This window comes from Tinamus guttatus, unplaced genomic scaffold, assembly GCF_059628265.1.
Source record: "Tinamus guttatus ecotype Peru unplaced genomic scaffold, ASM5962826v1 Tinamus_guttatus_pri_ptg000459l, whole genome shotgun sequence".
Classification (NCBI taxonomy): domain Eukaryota; kingdom Metazoa; phylum Chordata; class Aves; order Tinamiformes; family Tinamidae; genus Tinamus; species Tinamus guttatus.
Window position 1 is genome coordinate 5,838,188 of NW_028288993.1, and position 18,372 is coordinate 5,856,559.

The 18,372-nt window shown below is 52.4% G+C and overlaps 2 protein-coding genes and 2 non-coding genes across 5 annotated transcripts in view; 3 read left to right on the forward strand and 1 right to left on the reverse strand.

Annotated features, from left to right (window-relative positions):
• Positions 1-1,613: 1,613 nt before the first annotated feature.
• SIRT4 (sirtuin 4) lies at positions 1,614-4,814 on the reverse strand. Its single transcript, XM_010228706.2, has 3 exons — positions 4,321-4,814; positions 3,555-3,849; positions 1,614-1,774 (listed from the first exon to the last, which is right to left on the reverse strand). The coding sequence occupies exons 1-3, from the start codon at positions 4,812-4,814 to the stop codon at positions 1,622-1,624; spliced, it is 942 nt and encodes a 313-aa protein (XP_010227008.2). The 3' UTR covers positions 1,614-1,621.
• Positions 4,815-5,984: 1,170 nt separating this feature from the next.
• On the forward strand, positions 5,985-6,125 carry LOC148593105 (U4 spliceosomal RNA). Its single transcript, XR_015913820.1, has one exon. It is a non-coding gene; the product is annotated as a U4 spliceosomal RNA (small nuclear RNA).
• A 459-nt stretch (positions 6,126-6,584) lies between these two features.
• Positions 6,585-6,725, forward strand: LOC148593106 (U4 spliceosomal RNA). The gene has a single exon (XR_015913819.1). It is a non-coding gene; the product is annotated as a U4 spliceosomal RNA (small nuclear RNA).
• Positions 6,726-7,204: 479 nt separating this feature from the next.
• The window catches only part of PXN (paxillin), a 39,277-nt gene continuing 28,109 nt past the window's right edge, over positions 7,205-18,372 (forward strand). For both annotated transcript variants that reach the window (XM_088532401.1, XM_088532400.1), the window contains exon 1: positions 7,205-7,235. In XM_088532401.1, coding sequence (XP_088388527.1) covers positions 7,223-7,235 — 13 coding nt within the window. In that variant the 5' untranslated portion in view covers positions 7,205-7,222. The remainder of the gene's footprint in view (positions 7,236-18,372) is intronic.

The following is an 18,372-nucleotide window of genomic DNA, read 5'->3' on the forward strand; positions in this document are numbered from 1 at the left end:
AATGTCAGTTCAAAAATTTAATGTTCCAATCTGGGCAAAACTGAATTCTGTAACCCACATATAGTTTAATATATCTCAAGGTACTACTCTAAGAATCAACAGAACATGGTTACCCACTAGCGATGGATCTGCTGTAAGGAGTGTGCAAAATTACATCTGTGAATAGCCTGAGCTTTTCTCCAGAGGGAGGCCTATTGTACAGATTGAATTGTGTTATTCTCTTATTTCATCAAGTGTTAGTAATTACATCCTGCATTTTTGCAATGGAACAAGTGAATTTAAACTGACTATTGAGGCTGTACTTGAATATATCATATGAGGGAGCAGAAATTACAGTGTAAGTAACTGTTTTGTAAACAATTTTATTTTGCCACGTAACTATTAATCATCAACATAACGTCTTCAAAAGTGCACTCTAGAAAATGGAGCAGCCACACCAGAAGCAGCTCTGGGGAGATAAGCTAAGATAAACTTTCCCGACATCTCAAAAATACATTATTTTTAAAGGGTTCAGATAGTAACTAGCTTAACTGGCCAGCTGACAGCAGGGTCAAGCACTTCTTCCCCTCCTTGGTGGAAGATGTCAGCCTTGATTCTGTGCTTTCCAAACGGCTCCTGCAAGAGCCGTGGTCTTGTTCAGCTTCTCTTTTGAACCCTGTTTTCTGTTACAGCTTCCTCCCAAGTGCAAGGCAGGTTCTCCAGCCTCCTTTTGCTCTCTGCAGTGTCAGTAGCTCTCCCAGCTGACAGGCTGGTGACGGTGCCCTTCTGTGCTGTTCTAACGCATCAACTTACTCAAACCCTGTCCCTCATTCTTCTCTTGGGATAACTATAAGAATTGTTACAGACACAGAATTCTGATCATCCTGTCTCCGTCCCTGCAAGGAAAAGGTGCTGTTTACAACAGCAGGATAAGGGAGGAGAAAAAAAAAAAAGGACAAGTGTTTTTCATCATTCCTCTGTTCCCTCATAAGTGGGGATGATTTCAGTGCAGAGAACTGGCCTGGCTGGTGCGTGTGAGGGTTACTGCCCTCTCCTGGGCTTCTCCAGGGCTGTGTGCTGGTCCCACAGCTGCCTCTTTGGTTACAGTATTTCCACTTTGGAGATGATAGGTCCTGCAAGAATGGAGGGAAGAAGCTGCTTTATAGATGGAATTGGTTATTTTGCACAGCAGGGCTTGGATTAGCTGGACTAATTCAACCAGGCACCGCTTTCCAATCATCAGTAAGAATCACAGGGACTTAACAGATCTTAATGAATCTCTGCATTACAAGGAAAGATTGTAGCATTGATAGCGCTGATCAGGTGTGTGGCATCTGCAGCTTATTCCATGTAGATTTCTGGCTTCCCTTGCCCATTTCTTGAGTGTTTGTACTCAGGTGAATCAACGTGTTTTTCATTTATAACCACAGAAAGTAGACCTGTGGCCCACCAGAACGCACCAGTTACAGAAAAAAATGTGTGCATTATCAGAATGTATTTTCAGTTAGCTCATCTCAGTGTCTTTGTGGCAGGATGTCTCAGTGTTTGAGGAGCCCGTGAGCAGGGACAATGTCTGCCCCGCGGGGTGACCGAGCGCGAAGGACACTCACCTTGGGAAAACGTTTCCCCTCGGCTGGCCGGGTCAGTGGGCCTTGATCAAAGGCAGCAGCTCCCCACAGCGCGAGTTCAGCTTCAGCGACGCAAAGTGATCCAGCCTGGTCGGCCCGATGTTGAGCACTGCGATGGGCAGCCGCTTCTCCCGGGCAGCCAGGGCGAACCGGTAGCCAGAGAACACCTGCACACGGGGCGAGAGACACCGTCAGCCTGTAGCCAGAGAACACCTGCATCGGAGGCAAGAGACACCGTCAGCCTGTAGCCAGAGTACACCTGCACAGCGGGCAAGAGACACCATCAGCCTGTAGACAGAATACACCTGCACATGGGGCAAGAGACACCGTCAGCCTGTAGCCAGAGAACACCTGCATCGGAGGCAAGAGACACCGTCAGCCTGTAGGCAGAGTACACCTGCACAGCGGGCAAGAGACATTGTCAGCCTGTAGGGAGAGTACACCTGCATCGGAGGCAAGAGACACCGTCAGCCTGTAGCCAGAGTACACCTGCACAGCGGGCAAGAGACATTGTCAGCCTGTAGCCAGAGTACACCTGCATAGGGGGCAAGAGACACCGTCAGCCTGTAGCCAGAGTACACCTGCACATGAGGCAAGAGACATTGTCAGCCTGTAGGGAGAGTACACCTGCACAGCGGGCAAGAGACATTGTCAGCCTGTAGGGAGAGTACACCTGCATAGGGGGCAAGAGACACCGTCAGCCTGTAGCCAGAGTACACCTGCACAGCGGGCAAGAGACACCATCAGCCTGTAGCCAGAGTACACCTGCACAGCAGGCAAGAGACATTGTCAGCCTGTAGGCAGAGTACACCTGCACATGGGGCAAGAGACATTGTCAGCCTGTAGGCAGAGTACACCTGCACGGAGGGCAAGAGACACCTGTCAGCTCAACAGGCACGAGGGAAGTGAGAGGAGAGCGTAGGGTGATGGTGGTTGGTAGTGGGAAAAGGGGCAGGAGGTACTTGCTGTGTTATGCAACTTAATCTGAGCAGGAAATTTCTTTATTCAGGCGTGCACTGAAACGACCGGCTTTTAACCTGTGTCACTGAAGGGTTTTACCACAGAAAATATTTACATTGAAGGGAAATGTCCTTCCAGTAAATCTCTGGACTAGCTTTTGTTAGCTACTACAGGTATTTAAGTCCTTCTACTTTGATGGTTCTCACATGGTCCAGCTTAGGAAGTACAAGAATGAACCTGAGGTATTTCAGTCATTCCTATATTATAGAATGAGGAGCTCCAGAAGTGCAGGCTCAAGGGATTTGTCCCTCATATCCTGAAGCCAAGAGAATCGCAACAGGACAGCCTTCTTCTGGGAGGTGTTAGAGTAGTTTTTCTTATGTAGATTAGCATTTTATAATAGAAGGTTGCTGCTGGAAAACATCAATTATGCAAAGTCTGCTCCAGAAACTTCCCCATATTAAACAACAGCGGGTTCAGAGCACGTTACCTCATTGATAAAACAAGGCTAATGGAGAAAGACTGTAAAACAAAGATAGTCCTAAGCGACAAGCAAAGATTTTCTGTTGTCTTCAGCAGTTTAGGAACTAGAGATCCTAAAATCTGGTATTTCACACAGTGTACACGATCCCTAAGAAGCCACCAAAGGCTAAAAGCTCAAGCAAAGAAATGCGGGGTGGTGATCTCTGCAGGGCTGGGTTGTGACACGGATCCTGGCTCTACAAGGGAGCCTATGCAGTGACAGAGCATTGCAGGAGAGGGCAGAACGCGTGAGCGATGTTATTTATAGCAGCTTCAAGGAGATTGATGCTGGAGTGACAGGGAAGCCCAAGCAGGGCAACTGTGAAGCCAGATTCCAAGGACAGTAAAAATATAATACCAGGAAGCTCTGGAGAGGCCATCGATCAACATGTCAGCAAACAGCAATCCCATGTTGTGGCCCCAAGGACGGAAAGAGAATCAAGGAAAGCAGGAACACTTGGTTACCTGCATGGAGGATCCTGCCACCAGCATGGAGTCTGACTCCGCCAGCCGTTGGTGCACGAAGTTCACTTTGTCCCGGCTCACCGTGTCTCCAAAGAAGGTCACGTCGGGCTTCAGGATGCCGCCGCATTTGCTGCAGGCCGGCACTTGGAAGGTGCGCACCTGCTCATCCGTCAGGAAGACGTCCCCATCGGGAGCCACACCGAGCGCCTCGGCCTTCCAGGTGGGATTAAGAGCTTCAAAGCGCTCCTGAAGCTCCGAGCGCGAGGTTTGGTCTCCACAGCCCAGGCAGGAAACCCTGGAACGCAGAGCGAAGCCTTAGAGAGCTCTTTTCAGCCGGAGCCTGGTGCCCTTGTCACTATCCAGACTGTCTTTCAACCTCTACTTGAGACAGTCAAATTAAGAGCTCCTTAAACAGTAATAATTAGTTACACCTCTGAAAGAACCCCCTTCCTGCCAGCCAGCCAGCGGTCCCCACTCCAGAACAAATTGCTTTTCAGGGATGCTCCAGAGGATGCTCGGAGGCCAGTTGTGCCCCGCTCCTGAGTGAGGCTGTGCCTTCCCATGTGGAAACCAGAGCAGTCGCAGGCAGCGGTGGCTCCTCTCCAGCTCTCTTGCTGGGTTTCCCTGGCACTACCACCCTGCTCCCTTCACCTGAGTAAAGGAAATTTGCCATAGCAAGGAAAGGGGAGATTCTGACCCAGGCACTAAGGGGAATGACCCACAAAATGCTCCCAGAGTCTCCATCTGTCCCCTTCCAGGGGAGTACCTGTGCGTGCAGCCGTGCAGCTCTGTTAGGCGCTGGCTCCCCGCTTTGCCGTGCAGGGCGTCCACGTTCTGGGTCACCAGCCAGTGCAGCTTCCCGCGCTGCTCCCAGTCCCTCAGCACCAAGTGAGCCGCGTTGGGCCACCGAGAGGAGAATTGGGGCCAGCCCACAAAGTTCCTGGCCCAGTAGCGCTGCCGGGCGCGGGCGCTGCTCACGAATTCACCGTGCTGCACCGGCCGCCGGTCCGTGCGGGCGTAGAGCCCGACGCCCTCCGAGCGGTAATCCGGGATCCCCGACTCGGTCGAGATGCCGGCTCCGGTCATGACAAACAGCTTCTTGGACCGAGAGATGAAATGCTGCAGCTCCTCCACTTCGCCGGGATCGGGGGGGAGGCACGCGGGCACGAAGGTCAGGTCCGGAGAGCTCCGGGACACGACGTGGGAGCGGAGAGGTCTGCCGGCTCCGCAGCTTCCCAGCACCTTCCTGGCAGAGAACATGTTGTGCTGGAAGCACAAGACAGGACACGGGAAGGGAAGGAGAGCGATCAGTGCGTTTCGTTCTCGGGTTTTTGCTTTTGCACGTCTAGCATTAGCTGTGTTTGGCCCTTCTTGTGCAGAGGTTTAATTTCCCATGTGAATTACCTAAAAAAGGACGGTTCAGGGGGAAGCGATAATAAGCTTGGAGAATAACTAGTGTGTCGCACTCCTCCCCCAAGGCTGCTGCGCCACCTGGACAGCGTTTAAACTGCTTCTGCCGCTGGAAACGCTCCGTTTCTGTCACTTACCGTCAGAAGAGGGCACGGGGCAGCGTTAGGCGCTCCACAAAGCAGTGCGGCGGGAGAGGCGAAGGGGGGAAAGAGCGAGCCCCGGGGCAGCCCTAGGCCGAGTCCGGGGGACACGAGAGGCCGGCGGGACACAGGGGAGGTCAGGGCCCGCCGCCACCTCCGGGTCGGGCGGCTGGGAAGCGCCGTCACCGGGAGAGCATGGCCGCCCGCGGGAAGACTACGGCTCCCAGGCGCCAAAGGGAAAAGGAGGGATGGAACAAAAACATCCGGGGATGCGAAGGACGGAAATTTAAACGTGCTGGAAGCTTCAGGACTGCCGACAACGACACGACAAGGAAAGCGCTTGCTGCGGACTGCAGCAGAGGCGGCTCCTCTCGTCTTGGTGGGGCGCTGCGCTCGCCCTCGCAGGCCGGGACGGGCGAGGAAGGAGCGTGGGGACCATAACGCAGTGCAGCGCGGCCGGGCAAGCCCCCAAAAAGGGGCTTCCCAGGCGATCTCGGCGCCGCTGCCGGCGAAGGAGCCCGAGGGGACAGCGCCTGAACGGGACTCACCGGGCACCTCGGTCCGGCGCGCGCGCGGGAAACCCCTTCCCGCGCCCGCCCCAGCGCACACAAAACACGCCCCCTCCTCTGCATACTGTTCATTTGCATAAAAATTTGCATCCGGCGCCCTCCCGGCACCCCCCGCGCGCCGCCTCCCGCCCGCCGCGCCGCTCGGGCCGCCGCCGCCGCCCGCCCCGGGGCGGTGCCGCTGGACGGGGGCGCGCGCGGGCTCCGAGGCGCCGGCGGGGCGCGGGCGCGCGGCGCGGGCGGAGCGGCGGGGCGCGCTCTGAGCGCTGCAGCGGCGGGAGGCGGGCGGGTGGCGGCGGCGGGAGGCGGGGTTCAGCTTTGCGCAGTGGCAGTATCGTAGCCAATGAGGTTAATCCGAGGCGCGATTATTGCTAGTTGAAAACTTTTCCCAATACCCCGCCATGACGACTTGAAATATAGTCGGCATTGGCAATTTTTGAGAGCCTCATGAGAGGCTGGTAACAGCGGTTCAAAAACAGACTGGACTAGAAAAACCCTGGTGAACCTGGATGGAGAATGGGAAATCTCCCCGGCGGGCTGTCGCGGAGGGGCGGGGCCTGGGAGCCCCTGCCGGAGGGGCGGAGCTGTCGCGGAGGGGCGGGGCCTGGCAGCGCCTGCCGGACGTCACGCTGTTTTGCATACTCCCCGCCCAATGTCACGCTGTTTTGCATACTCCCTGCTCGACGTCACGCTGTTTTGCATATTGTTTCCCAGCAAGCCCCGCGGCCGCCCCCCTGCCCAGCACGGCGGTGGGAAACGGGGCTCCCCTCACAGCGGTCGCGGCGCGGGGCGGCGGCGGGGCCTTGGGGGGCGGCGGCAGGGCGCGGAGCGGAGCGCCGCGGGGACGGCGGGTCTCGCCGTGACCCAGGCGCTAGCGGCGGTGCTCGGCGTGGCGGCGGCGGAGGGTGGGTGTCAGCTTTGCGCAGTGGCAGTATCGTAGCCAATGAGGTTAATCCGAGGCGCGATTATTGCTAATTGAAAACTTTTCCCAATACCCCGCCATGACGACTTGAAATATAGTCGGCATTGGCAATTTTTGACAGTCTCTACGGAGACTGAATTTCAGTGTTCAAAAAAAGAGAAAAGTTAGGGGTTTTTCCAAGCACTAACCTTCAAGAAGTGCTCTTTCTACCATCACAGGTTAGCGGTGCTTTTGTCCTCGGCGGGACAGTGTCCCGGTGGCTCGGGGAGCGCCGAAGGCGTAGCCCGGCTCTGCCTCACCGCTCGCCGCCACCGTGGGGCGCTCTCGGGGCGGCCCGCGCTCTGCGGGGCTTCCCGGCCCCCTTCCCCTCCTGCAAAGCTGAGCGTGCGGCTCCTCCCGCGCCCCGGGCCGGATGCGGGGGGCGGAGGGGCTGCCGGTAACGAGCCCCGCGCGGGAAGCGCCGCGGGGCGGCGCCGTTTGCGGCTCGCGCCGCCAGGGGGCAGCGCAGCGCGGGGCGGGGCGCGCGCCCGCGCGGGGAGGGGGCGGGGCAGCGCGGGGGCGCGCGCGGCGCCGCGGGCGGCCGGGAAAGTTGTGAGGCGGCGGCGGGCGTGGGGCGGCGGCGGCTTCGCCATGGACGACCTGGGTGAGTTTCCGCCGCCTCCTCCTGCTTTTACCCCCGCGTGGCTTCGTCGCGGACTCCGCTGCCTCCCCCTTGTCCGGTGCCCCCTCCGCTGCCCCCGATACCGGCGGCTGCTCCGCAGCTCTGGCCCCAGCGCGTCCCGGGGGAGGCCGAGGGCGGGCGCGCGGCCGCCGGTGTCGCTGCTGCGGGTCCGAGGGGCGCGGGGGGCGTTGAGCGCGCTGTCGCGAGCAGCGCGTAAAGTTTTAACCGGGTTTTGTTCTGCAGCGGCGCTGCCTGTCCCAGCCGCTCGAGTTGCGCCAGGTCTGTCCCAACTTGGGTGCGGGTGAGATCAGGTTCCCGAAGGGCAGAGTTCTCTGCTCCACGTCCCCTCTGGTGGCTTCCCCTCTGCACAGTGAAGCTGCCCCCAAACCGTTTTCCTCTCCCCCAAACCGTTTTCCTCTCCCCCAAACCGTTTTTCTCCCCCCAAACCCTCGGGACGAGTGAAGCTGGGGCCTCCTCTGTGCTTGGGCAACTCCACCAAACCAAGTGGAGCTTCTCCAGGGCACGAGGGCTCCGTGCTCCCTTCTCCAGTTCCCTGCGGTGAGTTATCCACAGACACCCACGTCCGAAGCGGCTCCGTGTGGAGCGGGCCGGGCGCGATGCCAGGCGGACACAGCCCGGCCGCCTCCAGCCTGGCCTGGCTTTGGGAGCAGCTTCTTGCGAGAGGGAGGAGGAGAGGGGTCGCTCCAGCTTTCCCGCCTCCAGCCCTGCCAAGGAAGCCCCTGGATGCGCTCGTGGCGGGGCAGGAAGCCGAGCGAGGGAGGGTCCCTCCCAGCAGCGCAGACCGGCCCGGAGGGTTAAACCGGGCCCTGCAGAAGGACACGTCCGTCCTCGGGGGATCTGGGCCCACGTGCCGGACGGCACCGCCCGCACACGCGGCTTCGGTTCATGGTCCTCAGCGGGGACGTCCAGCCCCTCTGGGGTTTGTGGTGTCGCCGCGTCCAGGAGACGCCTGCGGCCGGCACCGGGGTCTGCGGCGCGCGCAGGAAGAAGCTCTGCACGTGCATTTGTGGGGCGAGATAAGTGGGCGAGAAGAAATCTCGCCTTGGGAGTTCGGTGTCCTTCGGCTGGTGCCACACGCTGCTTTCTGGTGACTTTTGATGCCTTTACAGCCGTGAAGAACCAAATTCTCAGTTTTGCCTTTGAATAAAAACAAGAAGCGACCTGCAGTTTTAAAGCAAATTCCCATCCTTGCTTTTCGGTTCGCTTAACTGTGTGTGGTTGCTATTTTGTTCTGGGTAGGTAAAAAAGATTAATTTCACTTCCGTAGATGTAGTCGCCTTAGCTCTGGAGCTAGCAGAATGTTGCAATAGGTTTCAAAAGATTAGAAAGGTTTTCACAGCCTCAGAAACCTTCTTTTCACTGAAATGAGTTGTTTGCAAATGTTCTATGAAATCTTTGCTAGGCTTTGCGTTTTACTTTTTTGCCTTTTTTTTTTTTTAAAAGGACTTTGGTGACTCCAAGCAGAAATGGTCTTGCTTTGGGAAACTGCCTTTTTTTTTTTTTTTTTTTTGTTAAAGACTTAAAAAAAATTAGCTGAGTTTTCCAATCAAGCACAAAACAGCATTCACTGCAGCTGGTAAAGGATGTTTTACAAAAAAAAAAAAGTTATTTTCGCTGTTTAATCAGAATATATGCTGAGAAGGAGCTTGCCATTGGAGAAGACTTGTCAGCCTGCCTTAAAACTCCAGGCACAAAGATTTGGTGACACAAGAGGCTTTATTTTGGAAGTTGTTTTCCTCTGCTTTAGCAGATTGTTTCCACCTTCTCTTCAGGATCTAATCTCTGAATTTACTTAAAAGAGGGCACTTTAGCTCTGGTTTTTCATGGGAGCAGGACAAGGGGTGCATGTGTTCCCATCTGTCACCTCTGCCAGCGTCCAGCAGGTGTCTGTGCCTGCCCAGGGTGTCACTTTTGGGGTGATTCCCACCCTTGGTAGTTGCTCTCAAGTGGCCGAACACTTAGTTTGAGGTTCCCCGTGGGCTTCAGCGTCCAGGGCAGGCACCGGGGGAAGCGCTGCGGGAGGAACCGCGTCCTGGCCTCGGTGCTGGGTCGGGTTTCTGAGTTCCCTGGGTGTGAAGGCTGACAACAGACCTAATGCCCCGCACAAAGGGGATGTGACTGGTTTCCGCTTCTCCACTATCCCAACCCTGCGGAAAACAGGGACGTTATTGTCCAGAGCCGCTCAGACAGGGAGTCCTCCGCCGTGAGCAGTGCGTGAGGCAGAGAGGCTTCTGTTCCCGCTGCTCCATTTCCATGGAAAGTCTGGGCTCTGCGCTGTCTTTAGCGTCTTTGTCCCTGGCTGGGAGCGATCAACTTGTCCCGAGTGCTGGGCTGCCCTCCTGGTTAAAAGGGTCCTCTGGCACCATTTCTGCTGCTGGAGAGGGAAACGGGTGACCTCTAGATCCCGCCTGATTCGGCTGCTCGGTTGTGTGTGGCTTCCCTGGGGAACAGGAGCACTTCCGACTCTGCAGCGCGGTTCTTCCTCATCCCTCTTCCCCTTGAATTGTTTTTGTCGTGTGAAACAAGCTGTGAAACTCCAGCAGCGACGGGTGCAGTTTTCTTCTCCGTCACGGCACAACCATGCGCTTCCAGCTAGGTCAGCGCTGCTTTTCTTACCTGCCCTTTAAGACTTGTATCCTCTGCTAAATTAAACTTATGCAGCTGAGCTGATACAGTTTAGCATTAAGATTTTACACAGTAATGTGCATCGTGTAGAAGAAAAACAGGCCTTACTTCACTATTTTGGAGTAATGAACACTTGATCTTTTGCACTTGCATAAATCTATTTCCTATAGGCGGATTTAGACATCTGGAGGTGAGGAGGAGGGCGATAACATGAACACAGCCTCAGAACAGATCTGTTAGGATCAGGCTAACAGATCCCAGAATCTCCTTGGCTTTGGAGAGAGCCAGCCACATTCTGAGGTCAGCTGGTGGAAAATCGGTGAGAGCAAAGAGCACCTGAGGTTGCAGTCCCTGCTCTGCCCCTCTAGTGCTCCTCCTCCTGTGTGCACTGAGCTCCGTGTCCCTCCTTGTCCCACATGGAAGTGAAGATGCTCTTCTGCTTCACCTGCTTGAAAGCGAGACGGTGTCTGCAGGAAACCTCCCCAGGGTGTGATGAGAAGATGGGGTGGGGGGATGAGCTTCTTGCTCTCTGATTATTAAACCTGATTTAGGGTTTAATAATGTCCTTAAGTACAGGATTTCATCACTGCAATGCTATTATATTTTACAGTGCTAGGCAGGGAACTGGGGACACCTCAGGGTCCTGTTCTTGTTTCACCATTTGTGAAATCTCACCGTGCATCTAATTCGGATTAACCGTAGGTTGCAGCCAAAAATGGTGATTCCTGCTGCCCTTCTCTTGCTTCCTTTCTTGGTATCTGGCTCCAGAGTGGGCTGGTTCAAATTGCTGCATTGGTTGGCAAATCATTCCCATCCCCTAAATTAAACAAATTACTCGCCATGGGATCTATAAGCTGAACTGTCCCACCCTGTGGCAAGATAACTAGACCCAGCGCAATGTGGACTTTGAAGGGTGTTTTTTCCCGTCTCAGTTTCTTCTGTCTTCAATAATGATTGTGTGGTTAGAGGGATCAGCAAACAGATTCCTCTGAAAACTACTTGTTTTTTACTCGGTTCATTTTCAGCTAGATTAGCTCTTTGATCCAGTTCACCATGAGTTCTCACAAATCCTAGTCCTGGCGCAAAGCCACGGACAGTGGCATGGGATGCGATTGAGGCCGCTTTGTTTTTGGTCGTGGTTTATGTTTAATCTAGATAAAATAACCATTTATCCACAAGTTCAAAAACTTGCTCTTCTCTTTCTCTCTCTCTACACGGAGGATGATAATAATAGCTCTTACCTGCAAAGTGTGGTTCATGCTTCCTGAGATCTTTGTGTTTCTGGAAAAACTTCCAGCTGAAGATCTTGGCATAGTAACTTTTTCAAGCTTTTCCTGTCACTCTTGCTGGAACAAGGCAGTACCAAGTTGATTTACGTAGATATATAGTAGATTTTAAGCTTTTTTCCCCCCCCCTTCTCTCTTATGTTCTCTCCTCTGCCTTCCTGATTGCTCCTCCTTTCTTCATCCCCTCCTACGTCAGGCAGTAAGTAGGGAGAAAAAATCCCCTTTTCCTTCCAAGTTTCCCTCAGTTGTTTCTACTCTAGGACTTTCCCTTTACCACAGAGCATCACAAAACCATTCAACGAATGTCATGTACTAAAGATGTCCTGTAAAAATAGGAGGTAGCCACCGACTTTCTCATGCCACTCCTAGTTATTTTTCTCATTTGTGCCTATTCTCATTGCAAATGCTCCCAGAGCAGCAGGAGCCAGCCCAAGATTGATGGGTGTTAGAATCCCTGCTCTCTTTTTGGAGCACCAAGGCACTTCTTTTGAAGTATGTTTTAAAGTCCTAATGAGCTAACCTAAATAGAAGTAGCAGCTGGAGCCAGAGCTTGGTCGATGTTTATGGTGCTGCAGTTGTAGGAACTGGAGTCCCGGAGCTGCCATGTCTGTGCTCGTGTTTCTGCTCATACAAATGCAGCTTTTTCTTGTAGCAGACAGTAATTATTCTGCATTTTCATGGGAAATTTATCTTGCCGGTTGGAAACAACTACTTGTGTGGAGCAAAAGTGACAGAGCCAAGAGCACTTGGGGCAGGCCGGGAGGGGAGCAGCCTCCATGCTGTTTTTTGGCTGCTTTTTGCTCTGGGCTGGATTCCTTTACGCCGAGGACAAGTTCAGTTTCTTATTGAAGTGCCACAGTGGTTTGTGTCTCGCAGGGTAGTTTATCTTGTTCTTCTCACAGTGTCCTTTTTATTGCACATAGGTTGTGCATAAGGACTTGGCTGGGCAAGCTGGGGTGCCTGGCTGGACGCACACACTGGTGCGTAGCTCCATTTCTGGTGTTTTACTGCTTGTTGTCTTTGTTTAAACTTCTAACCTTTTGCAAATGAGGTGGAATTAAGATCAGCAAAAAGAAAAAGGTAACTGCTGCTCTTTGGAATAAACTTTCTGAACGGCACTTTGCGTGCGGAGTTGCGCTCCAGCTCGGCGCTGAATCGGGCGGCCTGGGCTCTCGGGGAACAAACCAGACCTGTAATTGTGTCAGCCCTGAGCTGGCAGACCGAATTAATCCTGTGTCTGCCCGGATCCCTGACGGGCTCTTATGTTATTCCCAGCCACGAAGAGCAGAGAATTTCACGTCCCCATAGGAGGTTCGTGGTCGGGCCGCTTGTCTGGGAGCGGGCAAGGAAGGCTGGAAGTGGGAAAGCCCCAGGCAGCTGCCCCGTCCTGGGGCTGGTCACCACTATCAAGTCATCCCTTCGGGGCAGAGGTGGCCCCATAAGCGGGGTGCTGGGATGCAGCACTCGGACCCGCAGCTCTCCCTCTGGTGCTGTGGCCCTGCAGCGAGCCGGGATCCCGGCTGGAGCAGCTCCGCGGGGCCGCGTGATGGGATCCCGGCTGGAGCGGCTCCGCAGGGCCGCAAACTGGGATCGCGTGGAGCCCGTGCGCGGGGGCAGGAGGCCGCATGCCATTTCAGCCACGTCATGAAGTCCCTTCTTGGTGGCTGACGCAGTGCTGCGGGTGGGCGAGCGGCTCTGCAGAGGCTGCTGCGACTTTGTCGCTAAGATTTTGTCACTCGTGTCGGGCCAGGAACCTCTTGGCTTCTTCCTGACGTCCCCCAAGGGTTGGACGTGGGCTCAACTCGTTGAGCGCCACCAAACGCGAGGGAGGAAACTGCGCGTGTGGCCGCTTGGGCCGCTGTGAGACACGATGCGGGTCCTCCCGCGTCTGCAGGGCGCAGGGGGCCGTGGCCGGGGCGCTGGGTCCCGGCGTCGCGTCCTCCCGCCGCGCAGGGCGGAGGCGAGGGGCCCGCGAGGCGAGGAAGCTCTGTGTAATTCTTGGCCGGCCTCGCAGTAATTGTTTTAATGCGCTGGAATGCCGTGCATGCGGCGCTTGCTTGGCAGAAACGGCCCTTGTCTAATTCTCTGGGTTTTGGGAGCGGCGGGGAAGGAAGGGGATGGGGAGGAGCAGCCTGTTTTCCAGCACTTTAAGCAGTTAAGCTCAGGGTTGCTGCCGAGGTAGGAGCAGGGATTGCCCTCAACAAGGGGCCTTCTTGCATTTGGGACGATGTTTTTGTACGTTTATTACACAAGCAATCCGGCCTGGACGAGCCTCGGTCTGTCCAGGCTCTTTGAGCCCCGATAGGTTTTGTAAGTGGATCAGATTCATTTTGAAGTGTCCAACGCTAACGGGACGATGGTGACGTGAGGATGCCCATGTCCCTACGAAGTGTGTGGGTGTCTAGATACTGTATAGGGAAAAGAATCGATTTTCTGCTCTACCCGAGTGGAGGAACTTGGTCCTGACACTTCTGACCTCTGGCATTAGGGCAAGGTGCTCCTGTTTGCTCAGATGATTCCTGACTTATTTCCTGGTTGGACTGGTGGGGAACAGTCAGAGATCTTGCAGAAACCCCTTTTTCAGAAAATAATTTGAGGAAGGATTTATTTCATGCACCTATGCAGGGTTTTTTTTTCTCATGCTGCTTCTATTTACGTATTGCTGGCATTTCCATTTTTGGTCAGCAGTGGAGATTGGTCTCTCTTACTCATCTTTTACCTCTCAAAATCTCTTTTCTCCTTGCTTATTTATTTATTTATTTATTTATTTATTTTGCAATTCATTGTGGCCCTGAGACCTGTTGTGAGTAAAACTCCAGTTGGTTGGTAGACTGGAGTGTTTCTCCAATTTGTTCTACTTATAGATAAGTAATTTGTCTACGTCTCAAAACACAGCTAAAGATAAGTTAACCTTCCTGCTTCCAGTTGTTAATTCTCAACAACTTTCCAGGGACCCCTTTTATATCTAGAGAGATTTAAAATTTGACACTGCAAGGAGGGAATCCTGTAAGATCTATTTTCTGGATCTTTGTAATATTGCTGCCCGCCATGACTCTGTGTGCGTGCCTCTATATATATATGTGTGTATATATATATATAATTTTTTAAGGACAGTACTAGGAGTTGCTCTGTGCCTTCAAATAGTTTTTGTGAAGCACAAATCCTGCCTTTGGCAATGTCTAATAACGGAATAGCAACTGCTGTGCAGGACAGCAAGAGGAAGAAGTTGTGCATTTCAGCTCTTTATTAGTATTGTTCTCAGTAAAGAAAAATCTTAATAATTTCTCTTGCAGGTGACCCAGCTGATAGGTAGGATTATGGGTCATCTTCTTCCTGGAAGTCCGAAGGGATAAGAAAACTTCACCTGGATTCTCCAATTCTTCTCCTTTCAGTGGCTACCATGTATTCCGATTATATATATGTATATATTTTTTTCTATCTGGCTTTAACAATTTCCTTTTTCTGTGGGCCTCAGTCGTGGTGCTGCTTGAGCCATCTGCAACGTTGAACTTCCCCCCAAATCTCTGGGGCTGTGGAGCCCTCGGCAAGTGCCATTCCCATCTTCTCCCGAAGCAGCCGAAGGGGAACAGTTCCCACATTCATTTCTGCAGCTCTCTCCTCCTTTCATTCCCAGAAGCGGCCGTTAAAGTACTAAGAGGCTATTTTAATTAACTTCAAAGGCATGTGCCTCTTGCCTCTTGCATTCTGATGGCTTTTAGGGAGGAACTTTAAAAGATGTTGCTCTCTCACTGACTGCAATTACCAGGGTTATCTTTAAGTTTTAATCAAACACCCATCAGACCGAAAGCTTCATTTTGAAACTTTATACCTATTATAGTTATAAGTAGTACTAAGATCCACATGACGGAAAAATGTTAAATGTTGTGTTGTTGTTTCCCCCCGCCATGCTCTGTGCAGCACTGGGTGTGAAGCTGGGGCCTGATGGTGACCTACACTTTTGGGCAAATCCCAGGGAGTTTGGTGCAGTGTCCAAGTCGGCTCCCACTCTCTGTTGTAGAGAACCCTTATAGAAATAAAAACCTTTTAAAAAGGAGAATCCACCATTTTGACTGTGGGTTTTTTTAGTAATTAGATTTTTAAAAAGCTGAGTAACCACATGCCACATTTGAGAAACATTCCTCTGTTTAGAAAAGGGAAATGAAACCCCGCGGAAGTAGTTGGCAGGTCCAGCCAGCAAACCTTACCAATTTTTCTTAATTTGTATGTTAATATCCTAACCTTTTATTTAGCATTTTTAATACCAGGATGAGATTTGCTGGGCCTTTTTTTGCTTTCAGGTACAGGCTTTTCAGACTTCAAATATTTTGTTTTTAAGGATAGCTTTACATCTTTTGGACTTTCTCTGCATTTTCAGCTTTTGGGACGTATGTTGATTACTTGCTAAGCGAAAGTTGCAGGAGTTTCTGAAAACTCTTCTCTTCAAGGACTAAAATCTGTCAGGTTTGCACCCTGCCATCCCACGTGGGAGCCTTCACGGTAGGGATGTCCTGATAAGACTGTACTAAACAAGGATCCGATTGCAGTGGCCCTTTGGTGTCCACCTTCTGCGTTGCTGGCCCCTTCCCTTTGCTGGAGTGGACTCTATGTCTCAGGGGCAAAATTTGTGCTTTTAATGTTTTTAATGAATTTATGATTTATCCTAGTACTTCTGTCCTTCATTTCATCATCTTTATGCGTGCCTCATATTTTGCAATTGGCAGCCTGCCTGGAAGGGTCTATATTCAGATTTGTTTATGCTGCTTGGATAGGGTTTCCACTGTTTAAATGATGCTATTTTTTCCCCTGTAGATTTCATGTCTATTCCTGTATAACCATGCAAATCTTGCCCTTCCCTTTCTTGGTTATAGGGTTCACAGGCTCTCCTGCTTCTTTTAGCTTTCAAAAGGCGAATGATTGACTTAGTGAGCAGCTTCTGAGAGTGTCTGACTGTGGCCAAGCCCATTTTACACCTACAGGTGGGTAGGATCACGCTGACCTTTGGCAATCTTGCTGGCGACTGCAGTATTCAGTGTGCAGAAGTGAGATGATGGTTTACCTGGCGCCGTGCTTTGCTCTCACTTGTCTCTTACCGCTTTTCTGCTTCTGTTTTGGCTCTTTGCAGGTACCTGTTCCCTCTCGACGCTCTCCTTTTCCTGTGGAGCATCCCTTGCACAGAAGAAAACACTTTTCCCCTCTGGGAGTATACTCTGTTAAACTTGATCGTGGAGGGGGTCTTGCAAGAGCTAGAACCAGCATGTGTGAAAGAGGGAGTCAAACCTCTCCATTTTTGGCAGTGGCGAGGTGTTAATTTGGTTTTCTGCATCACGTGAGGCTCTATCCCTAGCTCTGGATGGCTGAGTGTCCAGGGGAGCCTTGTGGTCTGCTCCCATGTCAAGCCTTGTGTAATGTGGTGCTTTCCCCTAGGAAGGCGGGATCAGCCGTTCCCGAGGTGCAGGCTGCGGGTGGGAAATGCTCAGCATCCAGCCCGAGGTGTCCTGTGAAATGTCCTGAGGGCTCTGCACATCAGTAGCTGTGGGGATTTAGCAGCCACTGCTTCGTGCTCAAACCGCTTTAATTTGCCACTGCTTATGGCTTTAAGTCACTACTTAGAGCACGCACAGGAAAAAAAAAATCGCCACCACACACACATTGTCGCTTTAATGTTGCTTATTCCAGTTTGCAGTTCAAGTCAGATCTGACTGCCCACTGCTATGCAAATCTTGACTAAATAGAGTCCACCCGGGGCTTAAAAAATGCCCTGGGCCACCCTCGTTTGAGCGGCCACATGGCATGATGCTTGGCAGCCCCAGGGTGCCCAGCACCCCTGCACGAGCAGCTCCCTCTGAGCCCCTTAGTCTGGGACAGAGCCACACGGAGGACACACACATGAGGAGTGTGTCCCACTCTTTCCAATCCATGTAGTTTGCACATTTTTGTGTCTATTTCTGGGAATATTTGAGGACAGATCGCTGAAGAGTTTACTTTCTTACCTGAGTTTACTTTCCTCTACCAGTCTGCAGGAAGGAAAGAGATGGGGTTTTGTTTTCCCCCCAGCAGCTGTACCTGCTGCTGAGGAAGAAGTGATATACGGTAAAGTGAACTTTACCCTGCAGCTGGGAGGGCAACTTTTGATTAGATAACAGTTATACAGCATCAACCTGAGATACCTGCCTTGGTGGAGGTGGGTGGAGGATGCAGAGTTTGGCAGCTGGCACACCTTCTTGTGAGCATTTGCTTGACTGATCGCCCAAAGAACTATAAGTATCTTGAACCAGAAGTATCTTGTTAAACCAGAGCTGTGGTTTGATATCTAGTGTCCTGCATCCTGCTGTTCCAAACCTGTCCTTGGACTCCTTGCGCTAGTGTTAATCTGTGCTTAATGGCACTCTCCTTTGTGCTGGATTTGTTGGATGTTTGTGAAACGGGAGCCTAGTGTTTGTGGAGCAGCCATATGCCAAGGGAGCAGGAAGGGTCTGGTTCCTCCGATAGCCGACTTGGCTGAGCCCCTCTTCCTGTAGGAATACGAGGGAGGTGGTGTGTTCATCAGAGGCCTTGGTCCTGGGAAGTTGTCCCTGAGGGGTCACTTTAGTTTCAAGCAGCATGTTTGGTTTTCATTACTCTTTTTTCCTTTTGTTCTGGCAGAGAAGAATAATTTTTTTTTGAATGTTGATTCCAGTTTCTAGAAACTTTGAGAGAAGCCAGCAGCAAATGGAAGTTCTTTGGCCTGCGTGCTGGGAGGCTACTTGTTCTTTCGCATGTGTAACAGGAGATGGAGGACTAAGCAGAATAGCACATGCGTGATGACAAAAGATTTTTTGTTGTTGTTTTTAATATGTTTTTTATGTTTGACCCAAGATGTCAGCTGAAATCCAGCCCAGCTCTGGAACGAGGAGGTATTATCTATTTTGTGACTTGTGTTAAACAAATCCGCGCGTTCCCATCTGCTGCCCACGCCAGCCTCAGCCTGGGTGCTGTTTCACTCGTCTCCAGGCTGGGTGTTGCTGCGTCTGAGCTGAGCCTCTGTCCTTCTGCTTTTGGAGGCGGTTAGGTCAGCGCTGGCCGTTTGCTGGTGTCTTTGTCTGGGGCTTCCTGGAAATGCCTGAAGATCTGTTTGTTCCCCGGCAGCAATCAGAAATAGATCTTGCACAAGAAGGGCCACTCTTGGAGAGGGCTCTTGGTGGCTGTGC

What these genes read in the sequence shown, in the direction of transcription:
- SIRT4 (XM_010228706.2), bottom strand. Translation starts at nt 4,814, where the DNA reads ATGTTCTCTGCCAGGAAGGTGCTGGGAAGCTGCGGAGCCGGCAGACCT. An exon ending in CTGCACGGCTGCACGCACAG is followed by an intron (nt 3,850 to 4,320) that starts GTACTCCCCTGG and finishes TCTGCGTTCCAG; the next exon opens with GGTTTCCTGCCTGGGCTGTG. An exon ending in TGGCAGGATCCTCCATGCAG is followed by an intron (nt 1,775 to 3,554) that starts GTAACCAAGTGT and finishes CCCCGTGTGCAG; the next exon opens with GTGTTCTCTGGCTACCGGTT.